This window comes from Lutzomyia longipalpis, chromosome 1 (assembly GCF_024334085.1).
Source record: "Lutzomyia longipalpis isolate SR_M1_2022 chromosome 1, ASM2433408v1".
Taxonomy (NCBI): domain Eukaryota; kingdom Metazoa; phylum Arthropoda; class Insecta; order Diptera; family Psychodidae; genus Lutzomyia; species Lutzomyia longipalpis.
Window position 1 is genome coordinate 44,594,904 of NC_074707.1, and position 23,539 is coordinate 44,618,442.

General features: G+C 35.6%; 1 protein-coding gene across 2 annotated transcripts; it reads right to left on the minus strand.

Moving 5' to 3' along the window:
- Window positions 1–240: 240 nt before the first annotated feature.
- LOC129787494 (histone-lysine N-methyltransferase trithorax) lies at window positions 241–23,514 on the minus strand. Of its 2 annotated transcripts, XM_055823110.1 has the most exons (10): window positions 23,183–23,514; window positions 23,054–23,114; window positions 22,652–22,965; window positions 21,675–22,499; window positions 12,013–12,829; window positions 11,422–11,751; window positions 3,322–11,323; window positions 3,097–3,230; window positions 2,848–3,023; window positions 241–2,775 (listed from the first exon to the last, which is right to left on the minus strand). In XM_055823110.1, exons 4-10 carry the CDS (start codon window positions 21,960–21,962, stop codon window positions 2,602–2,604), a joined length of 9,921 nt encoding a protein of 3,306 aa, XP_055679085.1. In that variant the 5' UTR covers window positions 21,963–22,499; window positions 22,652–22,965; window positions 23,054–23,114; window positions 23,183–23,514; the 3' UTR covers window positions 241–2,601. The 2 variants fall into 2 exon arrangements, with proteins under 2 accessions (XP_055679085.1, XP_055679086.1); XM_055823111.1 differs by having other exon boundaries at window positions 21,675–22,965; window positions 23,317–23,514.
- Between the last annotated feature and the right edge of the window lie 25 nt (window positions 23,515–23,539).

Genomic DNA, 23,539 nt, shown 5'->3' on the forward strand with positions numbered 1-23,539 from the left:
GCTGAGAATTGAACTTTAGGCACAGTTTTGCCCCTTTTACCAGTTTTTTGCGTTTTCTCCGAGTTTTTCATCGTATTTTCCAAATAAATTAAAAAGAGACTAAAAACTCCATTTTATAGTCGGAAAAATATCGAAAAAACGCCAAAAGAGCCGGAAAAGTGCAAAAAAAAACATTTTTTGATATTATATTACTATTAATATATATTTATTGTGATTCAAATGCAAACAGAATCCATAAGATTACAAAATTGTACATAATTATTATATATTTAATAATTACAGTATTCCTTTTTCTTTATCAATTTTTACCTGTCTAAAAGTTTGACATGCCTGTAATATTTTATTACAATTTTCGTTTTAATTAATCTCTCTATCTCTCTCTACTGGCTACCTCTCACAATAATGTTAATTTCTACACTGCTAAATAATTAATTGATACACATGTCACAATGTTTTAAAATAAAATACAAACAGCCAAAGTATTAAAAAATATAAAATATAATAGTAAAATTATTAGAAAATATGGCAAGAAGTTAATAGGTCTCTAAAATACATTTTACACAAAATTCTTTTCTCACGTAATTTTCTTTTTTTTTTTTTGTTGTTGTTGAATTAATAAGTAAAACGTTAGTGAGGCTTCCTTTCGAGATTTTTTTCTTTCTTTCTTTCACAATGCTTTATCACTTCGCTTAATCTTCCATACATTATTTGTTTTTTTTTTCTTTTCATATAATTTCAATGTCGTGGGCAAATTTATTACCTACAATACATAGTACATAATGTAATATTCTGCAACAGAAGTATTTGAAGCGTGAAAAAGAACAAATTAAACACGCTCATTACGTTGGGAAAAGGGATTGAAAATATTTGAATATACATACAATTTTTTTTCTTTGTTCATTACAATTCTAACTTCTTCTTTTTTTATATTACACGATTTTTTTTTGCTATAGTGTAGATGTTGTATTTAAAATGAGTCACTTTTCATTAGTGCATTAGTTATGTATGTATATTAATTTTTTCTTTAATAGATTCTTCATTACAATACTTTTTATATTGTCAACATGGCTATGTGTGATGATGCTAAAAGAGACTACATAATTAGATAAGTAGGTAGTTAATTCAGCATCTTCTCGCAGCATCATCATAACCAACTGTACCTATTTATTTTCTCAATTTTAATAATACTAAAAGTTAAATTGTTAGTTTGATTTGAATCTTGATCAGACACTGAGACACTTGATTTATTTTTTTATTCTTTAACTACCTATTTTATACTCTTTCGTTAGCGGACTATTTTTTTAAGCTTTTTTTGTTGTTTGTTTTTGTCTGTTATTTATGTCGTAGTACCTTAAGGACCTTAAGTAGAGAAGGTATTGAGGAACTGAAAGTATGTAGGCAAAAAGGTAAATATTTTCTAATAATAAAAATACATCAGAGATTTTTATTGAAGAAAATTCTTTTAAAAGAGAAATTATTTTAAAAAAAAATTAAGGAACAACCTAAATGTGATGTGAAGGACTCTAATTTAAGTAGTTAGTAAACAACGTCTTATGTACAAATTCACAGAAAGCCTGAAACTTTCAGAATTCCACCAAAGAAAGGCAGAAAAAAATAATATCATTGAGGATTCAGACAAAAAACATTCAATGTTGATTTTTCCATTATATTGAAGATCATTATTGAGAGAAATATATACTTAATTATTTATTTGTTATTTCTTACTAATTATGCTTCAGGTGCAATATACTCAGAATTATCTTTAATATCTCAACAGAAAGCACCTTTTTGTTGTTTGTATGTGATGATTTTATTTTCGAGAAATTAAGGAACGTTCTGTAGAATGCCATATTCTTTCATCGGAGCTTAAAAAAAGACTCTCCCCTTATAAATATTAGAGAAGATTTAATTGCAATATAGGTAATTCTATTGTTTTTCTTATATGTTTGTCTTTTCTTTAAAATAAAGACTATTTTTTTTCTTGTTGTTCTTCTGTGATGCTGTCAATAGATTATTAATGAAAAAAAAAATTGTAGATTTAAACACTTTTTGCTGCATAAAATCTCGTGCAAAATGCTTATTACTGGGAACATGCAAGCGTGTCACTTATTAAAATTATTATTAGGTAGGTATTTAAAAATAAAATCTCATTCAGTGAGAATTTCACAGAAATATTACCATTCACATCAAAGAATATTTTTTATCCAAAAAAAGTTTCCATTTAAAATGAAAGTTTTTTTTTCTTCTTATGTCCATAAAATTATTATAAAATATTAAATATAATTTTTTGTTTAAAATAATAAATTATTATAAGCACTATAAAATAAAAAAAATCTTCACAGTTGATTTTCTCTTACACTAGCATGTAAAATGTATATATAGCTACAATATTTATGTACAATACAAGACAATGATACATATACGGTCTAATTGCTGATGAAGGACATTTCTGTAATTTTATAATTTTACTTTAGAATCCTTCAAACCGATACAATTTTCTTTTCATTTATATTTACACACATTATTTTGTTCTTATACAACACTACCCTCATTGTGATTGGAAGGATTTTTAAGGATGTACGTACTTTTGGGGTCCCCTCATTAATTTAAGTATTTCCGGCAACGTTTTGATCCACATGAGCAGGGTATTTTGACGTCTTCAAATGGAAATTTGTAGTCATACGTTAATTCCTCGCCTGGAACAATTCGCCTCAGGGCAAAGATGATAATGTGCTTATGACCAAGAATATCCACGACTTTGGAGTAGCAATTTGGCTATAAAGAGGGAATTTTTTTAAAATTACAATCCCTTAAGAATTCTATTTTATAGCCATAAATCACACGTACCTCACAAGAATGATTAATAAAGCGTGCAGCATTGCCACGCATTGTTGCATCTACCACGAAATTGTCATCAATGCGGAACATGTAGCAGCCGATTCCTTTACTCTCATAGTAATGCTCCCGTTTATCCGTCAATGTGGCACGGATTAATTCACCAGCATACTCAATCACCATTTCACCTTGACACAGAATGAAGCATAAATCAATAAAAATCCTCTTCTTTGATTTAAAATTTTAAAAATAAAAACTTACCAGCTTCAATATCTCTCGTGCAGAAAAGACCACGTCCGTGTATATGAGAGCGATAGACACCAACGGAATCCTTTGATGTTTCCTTAAGAGTTCTATATCGCATAGCCATGGGGAGATTGCTAGAACTGCCACGTCTGCAATTAATTTATTTTTTATTTTAAGGAAAATTGTTTAAAACATCTTTGAAATCTTCATGGGCGTAAGATCTTTATCATTATTACTCACCTTGGTATTGTAATTTCACTGTCCAGTTGAATAGTGACCGGTGCAGGTTGTTTGCGATGTCGCGACGCCAACCAGCTGAACATATCGTACTCTGAGCGTCCACTGTAGGGTTCACATCGAGCTGCACCAAAAATATTCTCTTTGCTATCGTCGAAATCAATGAAATGCGGGAAAAGTGGAGCAGTGTCCTTATTTAACTTTCTCTCATGGTACTTTGGGGTGTAGTTCTTGCACGTCTCCACACCAGGTAGTTGCTCAATGAGGTACCGCAGTGCATTGGATTTCAGCCCCAACATCCTATGACCACTCATATCGGCCAAAGGGCCATCGGGTAGGGCACAAAGTCCATGAGTTTTTCGTGCAATTTGCACAGCTTCGAATACTTTGTCCCAAATATCCGTAATTGATGTTGATTTGTAGTGAAAACCATCCTCAGATTGAATCTCATAGAGCATCCTGGGACCAGGAGGTGCTTTCAGAGGTTGCAGGGCGTTCAATGATCGTTGAATTGAGAAAGTTGTCCTCGGTTGGGGTTGTTTGAAATTCACATCTTCTTGCGGTGCAGCTACAGGATTGCGATTCTCCTTATGCTCTATTATGTCCTCCATTGCACTGTCCAATAGAACATTATTCTTGTTGCAATCTTCCTTGTCGAGATTCACGAGAATTTCGCAAATCTTCTGCTTCACTTCAGGTGTTGAACTTTCAGAGGAACTCTCATCTTTGTCATCCATTGATTTTATTTGATCAAAGAGATCTGCTTGAACGTCATTCTGGAAGATTGTTTTGAGATGAAGGCTAGCGGGTGAGCTTGTATCCTTTTCCCGGGAATTTTCATCTTCCACCAAATCTCTATTTTCAAAATCTTCAGTTTCTTCCTCCTGGGGTTCCTCCTCATCCTTTTTCTCCTCCTCCATTGGACTTTCTTCAATGACTAATTGCGGTGATGGCAATTCAGTCATTACAACGTCTTCCTTTGCTGGGATTTCTTCTATCTTGGGAGGTACCACGGGCTCCTCAACCTGGCATTTTGGTTCAGGTGGTGTTGGTGGTGATTGACGTGCCTGAATAGTTTGCATGGGTAGAACTCGGTTTGTAGGCCGGGAATTTGTTGTATTTCCATTGTAGTGACACTGCTGGATGGGATTGACAACATTTGTAGGTACATTGGAGTTATGCGATGGAGCATACGGAGCTGAAGGTAGTTGAATTTGTGGTGTTGGCGTGGAGTTTGTCTGGAAGTTGTGAGTATTCTGTTGATTTCTATTTACAGGTGAAAAGACAACTCCTTCTTGGAGAGTTTTTGTCGTATCGCTACTCGCGCTAGCCAATTGAATTATATTTTGAACATTTTCCTTTTCAACTGGGAAAATTTGTTGATTTGATTGTTGCGACGACACCATTTGACTTTGCATATTATTCTGTGCTACAGTTGTTATGATAACATCCCCCACAATTGAATCATTCTTCGTAGCTTGATTGATTGAAATGGCAGGACTCTGTTTTATGGTGAAAGTCCCACCTTTGGGACGATTAACTGATGTCCTACCAATTACGGGTTTTGTGATGATTTTGGGTTTAATTGTAGCCGAATTAACATGCCCCTTGGCAATGGGTTTAATTATGTTTGCTGCTCGGGGGATTGGTTGAACTGTATTGGGGGTGGTTACAATGATTGTCTTCATTTGACTAGACTGTAGTTCCTGTGGTGGTGGTGGCATACTAGCCTGATGGAATATTGGTGTTGAACTACTCGAAGTGATGGTCATAGTTTTGGGTAAAATTACCGGCTGTACCTGAGGCTTAACTGCCTGTGGTGCAGGTTGTTGCTCAATATTAACCACATTTGCTGGTTGGGATGGTATAACTTTGTTAATCACCTGTGGCTGAACTTTTGTCACAACAATCGGTGCACTTTTAACCGTAGGTTTAGGCGGTGAAACTGGCCTAATTTGTTGCGTTACCTGCGGTTGTGCTTGGATCTGCGGTAGTACCTGTGTGGTTGGCATTATTGCAGCTTGAGTCTGTTGCTGATCAGGCATATTATTCAAGACAACATAGCCACCTGGTACCTCCATGATAGGCTCAATTTTACTTGCCTGAAACACTTGAGTTGTTGTTGCGGAAAAACTGGAGTTTTGACTCAAAACCCCCTGCATGGCTGTTGATACAAATTGCTGCGATGACATCACGGTGTTCTGCACAATGGTCTCAAGTCCATAGTAAACTGGTTGACTTGTGAGGTACATACATCCTGAATTGGGATCTGTCACCATCTCAAGCGTGGGCGTACTCCCAAGTACCATTTGTTCCGTTGCCATCATGCCGCACTGAATGGTTGTAGCTTGAGGTTGAATAAGAGTTCCAATAACTTGTGGTTGCTGCGGTTGTGCCAGCTGCATTGCCCCCGAAGGAAGAACTTGAAGCCCAGGTGCTGCATTGGCCAACACTAGCTGCCCATTGGCGTCAGTTTGCAGTTGAAATGCTCCCGGAACAATGGGACTGGGTGCAAGAAATTGTGTCTGTGGCTGTTTGTATTCATTCGAAGGCATTGCAATGTACTGCATCCCATTGCTGTCTGTTACATATTGCACGAGGTTTGCATTATTGTTCATTGGTTGCACAATTAAAGGTTGTGGTTGTTGGAAAACAACCCCGGGGTTTGATGTTGTGGTTGCGAGTGTTGTAGTTGGTGTTTGGATCGTCTGTTGTGGTCTTATGATGGGCAAATTAGTTGAATTAACAATTTGCAGAGCATTTGTATTGGGTTTCGTGACAATCTTCTTCATCTGAATTGGTTGATTCTTCCCATTCGTCTGGCGTCCTTTGGTCTTCATCATTGCAGCCGATTGAATTCGTGGAAGGGCTTGTTTTTTCATCATCTTATCCGCTGGTTGTGGTAGGATTATTTGATTCTTCTGCGGTGTTGTCTGCATAATTGTTCCACTGGTGCGAATGGGAGCCGGTGCTAAGGTCATAATTTGAGAATTATTGCTTGTGCCCCCAATTGAAATTATCTGGGGTTGACTTGCAGCTGGCTGAATAATTGGGGTATTGTTGAAATTTTGAATGTTTATCCCACCTGAGAGTTGAATTGTTGGTTGAATTCCCGAAGTTTGAGGGAGAATTCTCTGAGTCTTCTGCAGATAATTCGAATTCATATCATTGTATTGATTAATGTTCTGCAGCGGGAAGACTTGCTGCTGGAAATTATTCACGCTCAATGGTTGAGTGAATTGCTGATTCTGCGGTGTCGTCATGAGGACGTTGGACATTCCACCATTTATTTGACCCAATTGATTTACTCCACTCAGTGGAACTGTTTGAATTTGGGGATTTTGCAGCGAAATCTGACCCCCATTCTGAATTGGAATTATATTTTGCAGTGAACTAGGGATGGTTATGGTGTTAGCACCCTGATTGGGTATTGCTTGAATTGTATTCACATTTCCATTCCCAAGAATTTGTCCGTTAAAATTCTGCACCAAATTGTGGGGCTGAATGGTGGATATTGTGGAAGAATTGCAAATATCCGAAACAGTCACGGTTAGCATGTTATTTGGAGCTATGGTGGCTACTTCTGCATCTGGCGTATGGGGATTTGCTTCTGATTCCGATTCACTCGTTGACATTGGTTCACACGTGAGAAGATGCCGCTGGAATGAATCTTGCGTGCGATACGTGCAGTGGCATCGATCACATTTCACAGGACTTTCCCCGCAATTCTGATCAAAGGGAACATTGTGAATTGTGTAGTGTGGAAGAGGTGATCCACTTTCACTTCCACTACTGAGATCATCCATCCCGTCCAATTGAGAGATTTTCAGCTTCTCCACAATTTTCTTCTCCGCTGAAGCATCTTGGGTATTTTCATTTTCAATCTGGAGTAATTTTTTGGCACTCCATGTAATTTTTCGATCACCACTCGTTGAAGCTTTTATGTCTGATCGTCCAAAGGTCCGGAAGACACTCTCGGGAAGTCTCAATTCTTGCAACATTGAAACCTTTCGACGTTTGGTGTTTTGATCAACTTTGCAATTCCAGGTGAGACTGGATGATCGCTGGTGATTCCTGCTACCACCCACACCTCTATTGAAAACCTCGGATTTACTACGTTTGAGTTCCTTTGCCATGGTTGTGGACATTGGTCGTGTTGATGAAAGAAGAGGGTCTTCAACGTGGGTAACTGTGGATGAATGACTCCAATTCTCCATTGGTTGATTAGTCACTTCATCCTCAGCCACATACTCCTTTGCATCTTTTATGAGTTCACCACCAAAGTAAATTTCACTCTTTGAATCCATTGCCACTAAATCCTCATAAGTCATCAATTTGGGGAATATGTCGAGCATTGAAATCCCATCGAGGATATCATGGGGAAGATCCTCAAAGATAGCTTCCTTAATTTCTGGTGGTAGAAGATCCGCATTACTCTGAGGCTCTTCCTCACCCTGCTCATCTCCACCACCGACAGAATCCATATTTTGCTTCGTTCTCGAGTGATCTCCACTATCTTCTCCATTGCTCAAGCTACTGTGCCATTTGGCGATTTGATTGAGCCCCTTTTGAATGAGATTTGTCGTTGAAGAGTGATCAACTGTGAAGTTTTTCCCCAAATCCATACAATGTGTCGATGAGGTGCACTGAATTGATGTCCTGATGGTGTACTCGACAATTTTCCATGGTTCTTTGGTGCTCCAATATAGGCGCGTGCATAAAAAATCACTAGGAACTATCACATCACTCAGGTCAGAGAGAATTGGCACAAATCGCCCAATATTGCGCACGGCCAGGGAGCCAATTGCAAATTGCACCTTTCCTGGTTCAACGGATTTCTTTCTCCGGCGATCCAATTCCACATAAACTGGGCGATGAACATCGAAATCCCCCTCTGGATGGCATTTCTTTTTCGTGGTTTCATCCTCATGACGAGGACAGTACACCGTCTTATCGGACATGAATACGCATTTGGCCGTCCTTGCGCAGGGATAGTGAAAATGCTCACCGCAATTCTTCACATTGCATCCCACTGTTGCTCCCTTATTGCCACATTCAGTGCATTTTATCATCCTCCCACGGGAAACAGCACTATGTACATTCTGAAGGGAACCATCAATCTCTTCAAACACCTCCGCTGACCAGAGGGCACAATTTGTGTGAACCCAGGAATTCTGGCCACAATACAGCAGACGTCCCTCCTGCAGTGCCATCTGTTCCCCAGTTTGACGACAAAATAGACACACACGATCATCATTTCTCTCATACGACCCGTAAAAGTATTCTTCGCCATTCTCTGGAATATCCACCGTGGGTACCATTTGATCACAATCCATGCTCAATGTATCGGGATTCGCGGTGAAATCACACGAATCATACATATCTTCCTCGAGAGCATCTGTGCATGCTTTCGTTTCATTCTGGAACCATGGAAAAGTCTCACTGAGAATCTCCTTGTAGGCCGTTACGAGATCATCGCAAGAAACCGAATTAATTATCTTGAGCATATCATAATTGAATTCTTGCAGTGAAATGTATTCGTTGTCGTTAATTTTGCGCTTTAAATCAAGAAGACTCGGTGAGGATGTTGCGTAGGCCAATTTCTGCTTTAGGCCACAGTAGCATTGAGTATTTTCTGCTTCACCATCAACGGTTTTTTCACTGAGATTTGATGCTTCTTCAAAGTTGGCATCTTCCCCTGAGAGGGTATTCTCAACATTTCCTTCAGTGAGCTTCTTAAATTGAATACTCCTGCTTGATAGGATTGGTTGGCATGCACAAATGTTGGATTTTTTCCTGGGACTGAGTTTCAGTAGGGCACATGCAGGACGACTCTTGCTGAGCATCTTTACAACACTCAAAAGACCCGATTTGAATTCAGCAGCAACAGCATCACGCCACATGTCCGCCATGGAGTTGTTCTTGGCGCATTTTTTGCAAATGAATTCAATACTTTCGGGTAAGACAGAGAGCATATTGTACTGTTCATCAGTTAATCCTTCACATTTTGCATGAACCCATCTCTTGCAGTCTCCACACTCCATCATCTTGAGATCAAAATCATTGTCTTCATAGCACTTCTGGCACAACGGGCAGAAGTTGCCCTTTTGCCTAAGTTTGAAGCATGCTGTACACATGGGTAGATTGCCGACAAACTTTGTCACATTTGTCGTGCTGCAGCTCTTGCATTTGAGACAATTGGCACAGATTAGGGGTCGATCAGCACCAAGGAGTCGCTTACTCGTGCCCAAGCACGTTGAATGGTAGTTCTTCTGACACTTTTGGCATTTTACCTTACTCCCCGAGGCCATGTTGCATGTGTAGCATACTGTGCATCGTGGGCAGAGCCAATTTAAGCGATTCCTCACATTCGGGGATCCACTACTCATGTCCAAAATACTGATTCCCGTCTCATCGAGCGCCGTGGGCTTCAAATTGTACTCATCTTCCACGCAGTAGCTGTGATAGGGTTCACAGCAGCAAATACAGAAAATAAGAGCATCCGTTCCGGCACTTCCGCATAGAAAGCATATTGCACGGAGAGGGACACTCTCTGACAAAATCAATCCAAATCCCGTCTGACTCACCTCAGCTGGGTCGTAGTTCTCCCAGAAATCAATGGATACCATGGGATTTTGAATTGTGAGCTGTTGGATGCGTTTTGTGGAACTGATTGCAGTGAGGCGATTACTCAAATTTGTAACATTGTAGCTTGGTCGGGAGAGTTTTCGTGTTGTTGGCTTTTGAGATTCATCCACAGATGCTTTGGTCTTCATTACATTCTCCTTAACACTTTCCTCATTGCCCGCCATTTCACTATCTTTCTCCACCATTGGCACATCAGCCTCATCATTGGGGCTATCGATTGGTGTTGCAGGTGGACTCAAGCCCAAAACTTGTGTATTTGTATCACCACAATCTGTGCACATGCTATTGGGCCTTTCGACAATTGTCTCCACCATGCCAACGACATCTGCATGAGGGGAATCAGGTCGTGGTGGTGTGTCCAAATTCTCAAGAGGAGATTCATTGGGAAATGTTGCAATTGGTTGTCCAAGAACAATTGATGCACTACGACAAACATGCTTAACTCGGGGCCCTTTGAGATCAATTCTCTGCCTCTTTGGAGCTGAAGCATCTGTTTGTGGGGCATTTATTGCCGCTTCCTTGCTACCATTTACTTGTGGTGCATCACCCTTCTTCCGACACACTTTTGTCTTCTCATCGGTGTTCTCATTTGTGCCAGCATTTGAATTGATCACAGAATTATTGGACGTCTTTGCACTGGATTTTGTATTTGAACCATCTCCCTCAGAGGGTGTTCCTTTACCTTTAACCTGTGCTGCCGTCTCCACTGTATTCCTCACATGTGGAGGAGAATGTACCATAATCATGGGTTTCTCCGTAATTGTTGGCACCACAAGGGGTGTACTGCCGAATGTGGCATTATTCTCAACGAGGGGATTTGAGAAGGGTAGTGTTTTTGTTGTTTTAAATTCTATATCTAACATACGATCAGTATTGGGTGGATTTGAGAAGATATTCATATTACTTTGATTCTCCGTCTCACGCTTAATACTGAATTTCGTGGAAATACCAACAATGTTGGTGTCAACATCACGCATTGTCACTGGTAATGTTGCAATGAGTCGTGCCTTGGGCCCCGAAGGGATTTGGAAGGATTTTATGCATCTCTTCAGCCAGCATGCTTGACATCTTTCTTTTAGGGCCATTTTTAGTGTCTTTAGATGCCCCCCACGGGGCATAGGCTGTAATGTGCAGGTTCCATCACCCTTGGAACACTGCATTGGATTCGATTGACAATGATTGCCCGATGATGCGGCCAATTTTTTAATCATCTTCGATATAAATTTGCGACATGCTTCGCAAGAATTAATACCGAATTTCCTACATTTCTGCGCATACCGACACGATGAGATTGTACCACAGATGCCACACGTTGAGGATGTCATTGAGGACAGTGCTGAGGACGATGGCAGAGAAACTGCATTGAGAAGGGAAAAAAAGAAGAAGGAAATTTAATTGGTATCGTTTCCTCAATAAATTCACTGCAGCAGCTAATGCCAGACAAGGGAATCTCACCTGAATGGGATGATGATATACTATTCTTAATACTGTTGCTATTGACATTAAATGAGAATGTTTTTTCCATCATTGTAGATGTTGTTGCATTTGATGTGGATGCAGCTGAATTGGTACTTGTGGAAGAAGATATTATCGTACCCGTGCTAAATTGCAAACGTGGTTGCCGTAGAATCACTTTCCCTGAACTATTTCCACTATTTTGTGTTGATGGTATGGCGCTCTTTCCGCTTGTTGAATGGAAAATCGATTTACAAAATAGCCTTTGTTGTTCAATCCTCTTACTCTTGTCTCCATTTATTAATTTACTCTCCTCTTCGTCAGTTTCATCTGCAAACACACACAGAATGGTGTAAAGAAGAACAACATTTAGTTGAGGTAGAGATATATATTAAATGCAATCACCTCTTATTATTCGGTCGATTAGGAAGTTCGATTTGCTTCTTATTGAGTAGCAAACATTTTTACGCAATTCAGTCATAAATATTTCATAACAAATTTTTTTTTTTTAAAGACAAACGAACATTTTATTCGACCAATAAATAATTGCGAGTATTTTTGAAAAATAATAAGTCAATTTACAACACTCACCAGCATCATCACTATTCTCAGATTGAGTTTGTGATGTTTCCGATTCACCGCAGTTTTCTGTATCCAATTTGCTATTGGATATCTTTGAGGAGAGCGTACTATTAATAAAAGTATCCTGGAATGTAATTTCCTTTTGCATCCTCTTCTTTTTGTCCACACCATCCAGTTGATTTTTGCGCTTCATACTCAACTGCAGGCGTTTCTTGCTACTACAGTCATCCATGTTGTCCAGGAACTTTTTATTCGGCTTAATCACACGACACGAGTGGAGGCTTCTCTTGGGCAAAATGAAGCGTTTATCCCTGGCAAGACCACCCTCAGTGCGACGTTCACCCTCCCCATTTGCCTCCTCATCACCACCTTCCCCATTAGGTGGGTCCTTTGCATTCCCCTGATCATCATTACTGGGAATGCTGGACAATCGAAAGGAGAGTGCCTTCATGGTATCCTGATTGTTGGAATTTTGCTTCATGACCTCCGTCAACCGGGATGGACGCACAATGCTATTCTCCATTCGTGTGAGAGACTCTTTCTTTATTATTGGCACAAGTGGAGGAGCAAAGTCTGGATTGTAGCTCTTTCGCACCAAGACATCATCACTCGTCTCGAGGACATTCTTAAAGGTGACTGTCTTCTTTTTGGACGTTTTCTCACCGCCCGGTTTGTCCTTGGGCCTGGACTCACTTGTTGCATCTGACTTCTGCATACCCACTCGATCTTTCACGGCGTCTTCTGTACTTGTCTTCTCTTCCCCATTCGCATTTCCTCTTGCTGTGTCACTCCCTTGAGGTATTATTACCTCGTGTGATGGTACTGCCTGCAAATCAGACAGAAAAAGACCACCAATTAATTTTTATAATTTTCTGTGCACAAGTAAAGAGGTAATGAAGAAAAAAAGAAAGCTTATGCCTACATATTGTATGCGTATGTACATAAAAACGTTTAAAAATTTATTCTATATGGAATGAATTATTTAATTGTAATGTATGGAGTCTCTTTGTGGTTCTTTGTGTCCCTAAAATAAAATCATATTTTCAAGATCTCAACATAAGACAATTTATTAGCAAGAAGTAAGTCTCATCCTACTATGTAGTTGTTCGCTAAACACTTTTGAAGAAGAAAAATCGCACATAAAAATCACATTGAGTATGGCGCATAAGTATTTAAATTGCCCCCAAATACAAAGAATGTAAATTTATATCGTTCATTTTTTTTCGTAAATTTTCTTTCAACATATTTTCCGTAAGGTTAGAGAATACTCTTGTGTGTATGCTATGTACGTGAATGCTATTTACATAAGTGAGTCAGCCTAAAATTTGTGATGTCTTTTCCTTCTTCTATTTTACATTGTTCCAGTGGCAAAAAGATAAAAATCTCATCACTCTGTGAATGTATAAATTTTAAAGGAAATAATTTGAATATTTTCGCTTTGCTTGCATTTTATTTGTATTTTGTTATTTATTTCCGCTGAAATTGAGTCATTTTGGATCCAATGGAATCATTCAATATTATACTGATTTAATGCCATGCAAGAAAATTAGGATAGAGGAATTTAATAAAAATTAATTATTAAGGAGTTAACCCGTTCCCCCATGGGAAAACCGTTCATTCGAAGAAAAATTTTGGACGTATTAGATTCATTATGGAAAATTAAAAAAAATCTATTTCTCCTCCACTTCTAGACAAAAATTAATAAACTCCTTTTAATCAAACTCTCAAGCTAAGACGGGTTAGATCTTTAATTTCTTTCAAAGTATAAATACCTACTCTAATAAAAAAAGTATTTGAGATTTCTTCTTAAAATGTAATTAATTACGAATGAACTCTCCTTAAATAGAAAATCTTCTACTATTAATGAATTAATCAAATAAAAAAAGTATCTCTTCACTACACTTCGTAATGTAGGTAATGCGATTAAAGGAAAAAGTAGCCGATGAAGTAGCAATTGGTAAATTGAATATTACTACTTACACAATAATTTAGTACAGAGAGCTACACATATGGTTGAAAATTTATTCACATATTAAATTTAACATTTTTCGCCTCAATACGATGACAATTTGCAATCATAGCAAAGCGCAACATACAAACTGTGGCGAAAGACATCAAATTGATGTAGTGAAAGAGCAAAGGCACTGCCATAATGGTGAAAGTTGTAAAGTTGCGAAAGACCATTCATTTAGAATTTAGGTACCTATACCTATATTTAAATTATACATACATATACCTACTTTTAGTAAATAAGTAAAAGCTCTCCAATAAATAATGCTGTGAAATTTAATTTAAGATTAATTTGAGGGCACCTTCCCCCAAAAAATATGAGCTTATTGATTGTTGCAGATATACTATGTAAATACATATTATTTTGAAACCTCAATGACTTATGTTTGCATTACACAAATACCTTTCTCAGATTACATAGTAAAGATACAAAAGTTCGCACCTTCTGCAATTAGTGGTAAATGAGATTTGTGACAGGAAATTATTGTCACCTCGTGGCATATATAATTACTACTTGTTTGTGAGAATGAGCATTGAATAATTTACCTGTGGCAGTCTTGCTTGATTATGTATACACAAAAATAGTAAAATTTTAGCGCCATAAATATGTAAAGGTATTTACCTATATATGTACATATGTGTTTAATTTCTGTAACATGAGAAACACTTGAATTTTCATTCAACTTTCGCATTGTTACACTATATTCTTCAAATCATAATGAATTCAACTTTATAATTGGTCATTTTGTATTACTTGTATTGGAGTGCCGTGACACATAGCACTGTGCATTTTTAACTTGTTTTAGAAAACTAGCAATAGTTGGTTACATATTGAAGATAAATCTTTGGCACAATTCAAAGTAAATGAGTGGGCATTTCATGTGAAATACATTATATATGGTGGATAAAAAGAAACATATGTATACGGTTCATAGCTTGACGTATAATTGCGCAACTTCTCTATAATAATAATAAATTTACCATGAGATTGATGTGTATAGTCAAAGTATGTATGTTGCTGATTTGTCGCTTTTGATGGTATAGTAGTTTACTCTCAAAGCAAATTCATTCTGTTTATTCAAACAATTAGCTTTAAAATCTGAATATTATATTTGTGATTATTAAGAGAACTATGTATCTAGTTTTAATGGGTTTTAAGTATGTACATAATGTTTTGGCCATCTTGCCTAAATTCGGATGAAGCCAAAAACAAATTCCATCTATATCTATTATTTTTGCAAAATTAATTTGAATATTTTGGAATATAGGGGTAGATTCTGATAAAAATCTTTTCTTTTCTTTTCAAAATTTAAGATCGTTCTATAAAAAATTAAAGAATTTGTTGTTACAGAAAAATATTTTTAAAAAATCCATGGAAAAGTAATTTTCCATCAAAAATAGTAAGAAAAGATTTATATCAGAATCTCTACCCCATAGTTAAGAGTTTATCCATGCTCATAACTAGACGCTATATAAACAAGGTGATAAACTAATATTTAAGAAAATGGAATAAAAGAAACACTATATGTCAAAAAAATAAATAAATTGAAAGAGTCTGAAAACACGTTTGTAATATTTTATTTATAGAATCGATTGTTCTTCAAAAGCTCGTCTTATATAGTTTTTCCGTCTCTCTTTTTCACATTCAGGTTGAGTTAACTTTTATTATTTTCTTATTTAAATTACACGCACGATTTCAATTAATCCAATCTCTTGCGTTCTTGCGAATATGAACACACTCACATCACATATCTTGTGGTATCTCAAGCTAAGCAATCAAAAACAGCTAAATCGATGCTTAATTAACATTTTATAACTGACTCTGTGTGTGAGTATTATATGTATCTATCTACCTATGTATATAAATAAACATATATCAACACATTTTAGCAAATATGAAGATATAAGAAGGCAAAGTGAAAAAAAAAACTAATAGACAATCTCAAATGTGATGAATTGTGTAAGTTAATATTCTCCATAGCAATTTGCATACATCATTTTTGTATTTAGATTTTTGTATGCTATGTATATAGGTACATACATATATTTGTACCACCATGGTTGATGATATAATGTAAGCGGCAGATTGGATGAATTGGATAGCCCAGCATTTCACGACTTTTCAATAAATAAAGGTGTATTTGGATACGTTGATTTTTTTTGAATAAATGACCATTGTAATTCGGTTATTAACCCTCAATTAACAGGTCTTTTTCGACATTTTCATTACACGTTCACCATGTAAATTAATTGCTCAACAGTCTTGTGAGCCTCTGAGGTGTCTCTCGAGTCTCGCAGAGTGAGACGCATCGTGTATTATATCAAATGAGCATGTTTGCCAGCGATTTTATTCACGTGGGGAATTTTAATGGTGCGAATAAACTCGTATGTACGAAAAGACCATGAAATTACAATCCGCACACTGATGATGGTCAATTAGAAATGACTTTATGACAAGTAGAGGGGCCCTTTGAAAATTAAATTTACCAATTAATATCGTTTAAGCGAATTGTCTCAAAAGGTATATTTCGCCTAATAATCATTCGGAACGGTTACAAGAGAAGAGAAAGGTTCAATGTGTACATGGTAAGCAATAGTTAGGTGTACATAATATGACTCTCTATTGAGCTTATATTTGCCAGTGGAATGTAGTTATGTATTTATAATTAAACTATTTGTTGTTGTTGTTGTATATATACTGTATGAGAAAACTTTTATATTGTATCCACCTCAATAATTACAGTCAGATACTACGGTAGGTAGTATGAATATAAGCAAGAGTCACACTGTGTGTTCTTTAGCACCTCTTACTTGTCCACATATTAACCCAATACGATCGAGAGTTGATGATCGTAAATATTTCAGCCTCTCTTGCCACCTCTTGCTGATCATTTTGTGAAGTGAAAAAAAAGCGAAGAGACATGATGGAATATATACATATTTCACTACATACATGTAAACATTTATATCATCTACATAAGAATGAAATAATGTCTGAAATATCTCTGCGAGATATTACACTACTTAAGTGTTGGCTACGATCATGTTTTTTATGAGTGATTTTTTTTACTTCGCTGATCACTCTGCTGAAATGTTTTATGAATAAAATTCAATGTTGCCACATTTTGCAATGAAGCTATCTTCTCTCTAAATATTTCACGATACATACAACAACATCATTCAATGCTATATCTACACACAACTCAACACATGAAATGAGAAAAGTAATATTTTTTGCACCTCTTATTCAATGATAATAGAGACACACTGTGTGTACGTACGTATACCTACTCGTAAAAAAAAGAAGATAGAATTTGAAATGTTGGAAGAATGCTCGCATTCCTCACCTTTTTTCTGCAAATTATATTAATTAAAGATTTCAAATTAAGCATAAGAATTTTATTGATCTTCACATCCTCTATTTAACAGATTATTACAGAAAGAAATTTTCAATCTCCTTGAGTTTTTTATCAATAAATCAATCAAAAAAAATTGTCTGCGACAGATTATTAATCATTAATATAGCAAAAACATAAACATTGAACTTCTTATCGTTATCACATATACTATGTATGTGCATAGTTGTTGTCATTCACAGATAGTAACATAGTTACATTTAATTTATTTTATTTTCTTTTTTTTGATTATTGTTTTATGCATATCACAGGTGATGCGAAACACCAAACATTAAAATAAATCTAACCCAAATAACTCATGATGCTGTCAATGTGTTGAAGCCTTTAATAATAGCATCATGAAATGAGGTGACACCGAAAACTTCTCTAAATAAAAGTATTGTCTGAAATAATGTATACATACCTATATAAATGATACATGTACGCATAAATCAACACAAGTGAGAAATCGTATTGGAAAAGCCCGCGTACAAGGCCACATATGCAGTGATAAAATAAATTTCTTATCCATTCACATGATATAAAAATGTATTGTAGATAAATAAAATAAATCAATTACATGATGTAATGTATTCGATTAGAGTAGAAAAATTGCATGTTACTACATCATGATTTGCCCTAAAAATAAATAACGAGCATGTCAATTTTCTGATTAGATTCCAAAGCTTCTACTATATGGTTCCATTTTTGGAACACGTACATTATTGCAATATTGATAACAACATTAAATAAATATTGTCACAAATAAACATTCCTTTATTTTGTTAGAAAACAACGTGTATGCACTACAAGACTTTATCAAAAGGAGCATTTTGTAGAGAGAATGACTTTAATTATTTCATAAATAAATAATAAACATTGTTTATATAATTAACAAATTAATAATATTAAACAAGAAATGAGAGTTCACAAAGGTGCAAAAGTGTTTATTTATAAAATGAAACGAGGTAAATTGTCGCTTCGCTCCAATTTACCTCGCCCCGCTTCGCGGGGATTTGTTGCGCTTCGCGCAAATTTTAGATGGAGAAAATAATTGAGATGAAAAAGGTCCAATAGAAAAATTATTCGTTAGTAAAAATCGCCTGGTATCAGTAGTCTCTGTACCAAATTTCATCACGATCGGACCAACGGTGTAGAAATGCATAGCTGTACAGGAACGAAATCCTTTCTTTATTATATAGATGGGCCATGCAAAATCTCCAACAGATATTTCAAAGAGAAAAAGTGAATTTCACACAACATTTAAGGCGCCGAATTCAAAAAGTAGTCAAAAAAGCATGAATTTTATATGAGGGCTATGAGAAGGGGGGCTCTGGGGGGAAAATGAATGCCGTTGGTAAAAACCGCCTGGTATCAGTAGTCTCTGTACCAAATTTCATCACGATCGGACAAACGGTGTAGAAATGCATAGCTGTACAGGAACGAAATCCTTTCTTTATTATATAGATATCATATGTTGTAATCAATGCAAAAGAAAACTGAATGGTGTGGAATTTCAAAAGCGTGACCATCACATGTGTCAACAAACCTTATAAAAGAGTTGACTCTTGTGCAAATTCAACCAATATTATTATTCCTTTTATTTCACTTGAAGAGTTGTGTGTTGTGTAAATTCTTGGTCATTTGATCTTATGCGATATATTAATATTTCACCACACAAACGTTAAATAGCCACAAATTGGTGAGGAAGGAGTGAGAAAATATCATTCAATATTGTTTGTTTAATGTTTTGCACAAGCACATTTTGGATAAATAAAAAATAATAATGTTGCAGACCTGTACAAAAAAATATTATAAACCATCTGCTTCGTATTAAGAACATCTTATCAATGCGTTTACATCTAAAACGTCGTCCTTTCACGAAATTAAGTATTTGCACTCTGCTGTTGTAAAACAACCCACCGTTGAATTTGAAGGTACCCTTTTCAAGCCAAAAGTTTCTTTCTTTTATTACATATCATATTAAAAAACGAGGGAGACATGCATGACGAAATTAATCATGCAGTAGGTAGGTAAGTTATATGCAAAACTGTTGCCGACTTATGCTGAGTAGCTGGTCAGACAGAACAATTAAAAGTAACATAAACTGGGGTGAATAGAAATGAAAGGGTGTTAATAGGAACACGAAAAATTGTCATTTAGACCCTTTAGAAATTTCTTTGTACATAATATTTTATAAGGAAGTAACTCGTGAAGGTAGTAAAAATTTACGATAATGTTTATTCAGATTTGTCAATACATATAGATCCTTGTTCATGAATGACATTCCACAGTATAGAAATAATTTTATGCAATCGCTTTTCTTCACCCTGCTGCATCCAAAACAATGGAAAATCAAATAATAGCCAAAACATTATTTTTTATGTGCCTCTTAACATGGAGTATGCTGCACATTTTACACACCAAACTCTCTCTCTCTCTGCAGCTCATCTCATGAGTGGCTTTTTTAAGCCAATTTTACACACACAAATTACACGCTTTTTACGAGCATTTTGAGTGTGAATTGAAAGAGCATAGCTTCTCGCTGTAACGTCAATTTAAAGCCTTCAAATTTAGTTCAATCTTGATATTAGCACAAAGTTATGATTCCAAAAAAAGACTACATATTTGCGCTAAAAATTGATTTATTTCATGTTAGCTTTAATACCTTTGAGTGCCTACATATACATACAATGAGGTAGGTAAGTGATGTAAGTGAATTTAATTATGATACATGCTCAATTATATTGCAAGTGCATGAAAATGATAAAATGCAGTGAAAAAAATCTGTAATGAAGGTTAAAAATACTAATTGATAAAAAAGCACTGCATGTAAGCTGAATAATAACTATTATTTTACTTTTGATAATTCATAATTTTAACAATTGACCTTCTTTACTTTAAAGCAATGTGGCATTGAAAAGATTTCCGTATAAGTTGAATTTATATGTCTGAAATATTTTGTAGTTTCTTTTTATTTTGTATCCAACATTTTTCACTGTGCATGTCCTTGAAATGTAGTCACAAAGGGTTAAAAGGGAAAGCAGACGCAAGATTGGATAAATAAGATAAATAATTAAACTACAGTGGTGCTTCGTATTAACGTATTTTTTCAATTTTCGCATAAAGCCAATTCTAGGGCGTCGTTTAAACTAATTAACTAACCTAATCCATTAAAGGAAGTTTTCTCGAAAGTCCTTAATGACTCAAGATGAAATTTAAAAAAAAAACGTCAAGCGGAGCCCTACTGTAATCCTTTCAGAAGTAAAGCATTCTTTGTATTGTAATTAAGTCAACTTAAAGTAAACCAAAATTACTCGTTCTGTGTTAAAGGTGAACAATAAAAGACTTATTTTTTAATAATTGTTCATTGGTTTTATTGATAAATTTAATGTATTTTTTAAGGATTATATTACACATTAAATCCCTCACGTGTATATGTATGCACATTTGCATAAAAAGGCTTTCACCCTTTAATTTTATTTTTCTATTTCAACTCATTTTTCCAGAGAAACAATAGGTGGGTAAAAAAAGCGTGCAGTATTTATTTTATACTGTGGGGTTTTAAATTGAATTTTAGGGTGAAAAAACGGAGGTAAAAGAGGGAAAACGAAACGACATAAACTACTTGAGCCAATATTAATTGGTGTAGAGGTACTACCTATGCTATATGTATGTAGCATATATAATGTTGTACATGTATGTGACGCGGCTTGAATAATTGGCAAAATGTGAAGCGCACAATCGCGCGCAATAACACTACAAATATCATTTATTTTGCAAGTATGTACCTACATTATGTACAATATACGTTTTTTTTATTATGTACAAAAGGTATATAGTAATTTTAATGTGTGTGTGTGAGAGATTGAATACTGTGGAATTAGCATGAAAATGTTATAATACGATTATAGATATTAGATCAAGAGCAAATATACTGTGAATGTTTTTTTTTCGAGTGGTTTAGTTAATCTAATGATTAACTTTTCTCTGTAAATGAACTCTTTTGATTTAATAAAGGTTGTAATTAGAGTCCTGAGAGTCCTCTAAGATGCTAATTATGATTAAATAGACTAGTTTAATGTCCTTAGTTTACTTAGTGTCATGTGTAAGGTCAGTGCAATAGCTACAGAAGGTCAAAGGGCATAATCCCCTTTTATCATAAAATGAAATTAAAAAAAAAGAAAATGATCATAATTAAATTTCTCACATAATGTGTATGTGTGTGTGTGTGATTGGAGGTATGAGAGCCAATTGCAAAATTACCTGAATATTGTCGCCATCTTCATGAAAGCTGCATGATGGGGTTGTTTGTGTTGGTGACGACGGTGCATTGGTGTTGCTCGCGTGCAGGAGTAGTGGTTCACTACTTTCGTGACGGCTGCTGCTGCTGTTCCACTGCGAATTATCATCATTCGGCGAATATTGCTGATTATCCGTATCATCATCTGCACTGGTATCACAATTGCCACACTTTGCACTCCCCCCCAGCACACTTATGCGTTTTTTATTCACCAATTTCGATGGTTTCCCAGGGAATTTCGACCTTCCCATTTTTCATAAAAATTCAATATCTCACGTAAAAGCCACACACACATTTACGATGCTTTTTTTTTATTATTTTATTTTATATCCAACTACACATACACACACACATACACCCGCCCAATTCGATTTTTTTCTCGGGCGACCAAAGAAAAAAATGAAGATTTTTTTTGCTATTTAATTGTATCTTGTGCACACATATTTTCCAAGTTTCTTAACACATTAAGCGAAGATTCTATTATTAATTTATTCCTCTTTTATTCCACTTTATCTGCTGCTGCGTTGTTGTTCACATCACAATACATACATACTACAAACACTACCTATGTATCCCCAGCTTCAAACTACATACATATTTGGGGATTTTTATAGTTTTAATTCTTTTTTTTTTATTAAAACACTTTTCAGGCTCTTGATCTTAAAATCCTTTTATTTCACTTTTACACAAAACATTTAAGGTAGTAGCGTAGTTACATACTAGCTACTAAATTGCTCGCTAGCATACGCGGACGTCACTTCCATCAATGTCGTCGTCGTCGTCGTTCGCTGTGTTTTGGGAGACAGAGATGAAGTTTTAGATTTGCGCAGTACAAACAATGGGTGCACAATAATTCGATTGACTCCACTGAATAATCCAATCGAAGCAATTATGTACAATGAACAATGTATATTTTGAGGACACTTTTTGGGTTTTTTACCACAAAAATGATCCGCGAGAAATAAACGAGACGCGCGAGCCAGAAACGCTTCTTCTTCTTATTATTTTTATTTTTTTCTCTGTAGCATAAATAAATGTTTCTCTCACGTAGCATGTTTTATGCTCCGAGGTGTAACTTGAGTGAAACTTGAGGGAAGACGTTTGTGAAACATTTTTGCAAATTTTTTCGCAATGTTCTCGAATTTTCCAGGGAAAATTAAATTTTCCTGGATCTAAAGAGCAATTTTTCTCTCAAAAATTCAATAAAATAGTCCTCAAATGCAGCTTCCAAGGTTCAGGATTGGCTAAAAATTGCTTAAGAGAGAAAAAAAAATTAAAGAATAATTTTTAGTCGCGATCAGACCAGCCGTTTTGAAGGATTTATGTTACTGACAGCAGTTACCTTGATCATACAGCTTTTGATTCTATAGATATTTATCGCATCCTCTGTTGCCTATTAAATCCTATAAGAGTATTTTAATTGTTAACATCCATTTTCTATTTTGAATATAAATTTTTATAAGACACTTACTATTTTATGCTGTTTTCTTAAATTCTTTTTGGCGTTACTAAAAATTGCTTCCTTCATTTTTTACAAAACGCCTACTATGATTTGTATGATTTGGTATAAGAAACTGTCAATACCTACATATAACCTCACCTTACCTGTGTAATTTTTCCATTCTTTTTCAGCGGGTATTTAACGTCCCCAGCTATGTCCTACATACAAAAATCAATCTATAGGAATTCATCTTTCAATTTACATATATAAACTCCATAATTTACTGATATTTTTCTAGGTAAATTCCCTATTTTTCTCGCAACTCTTTCACACGCTTTTTCTTTTCTTTTTACAAATGGCTGTTATAATTTTGCCTTTCGCCTATTC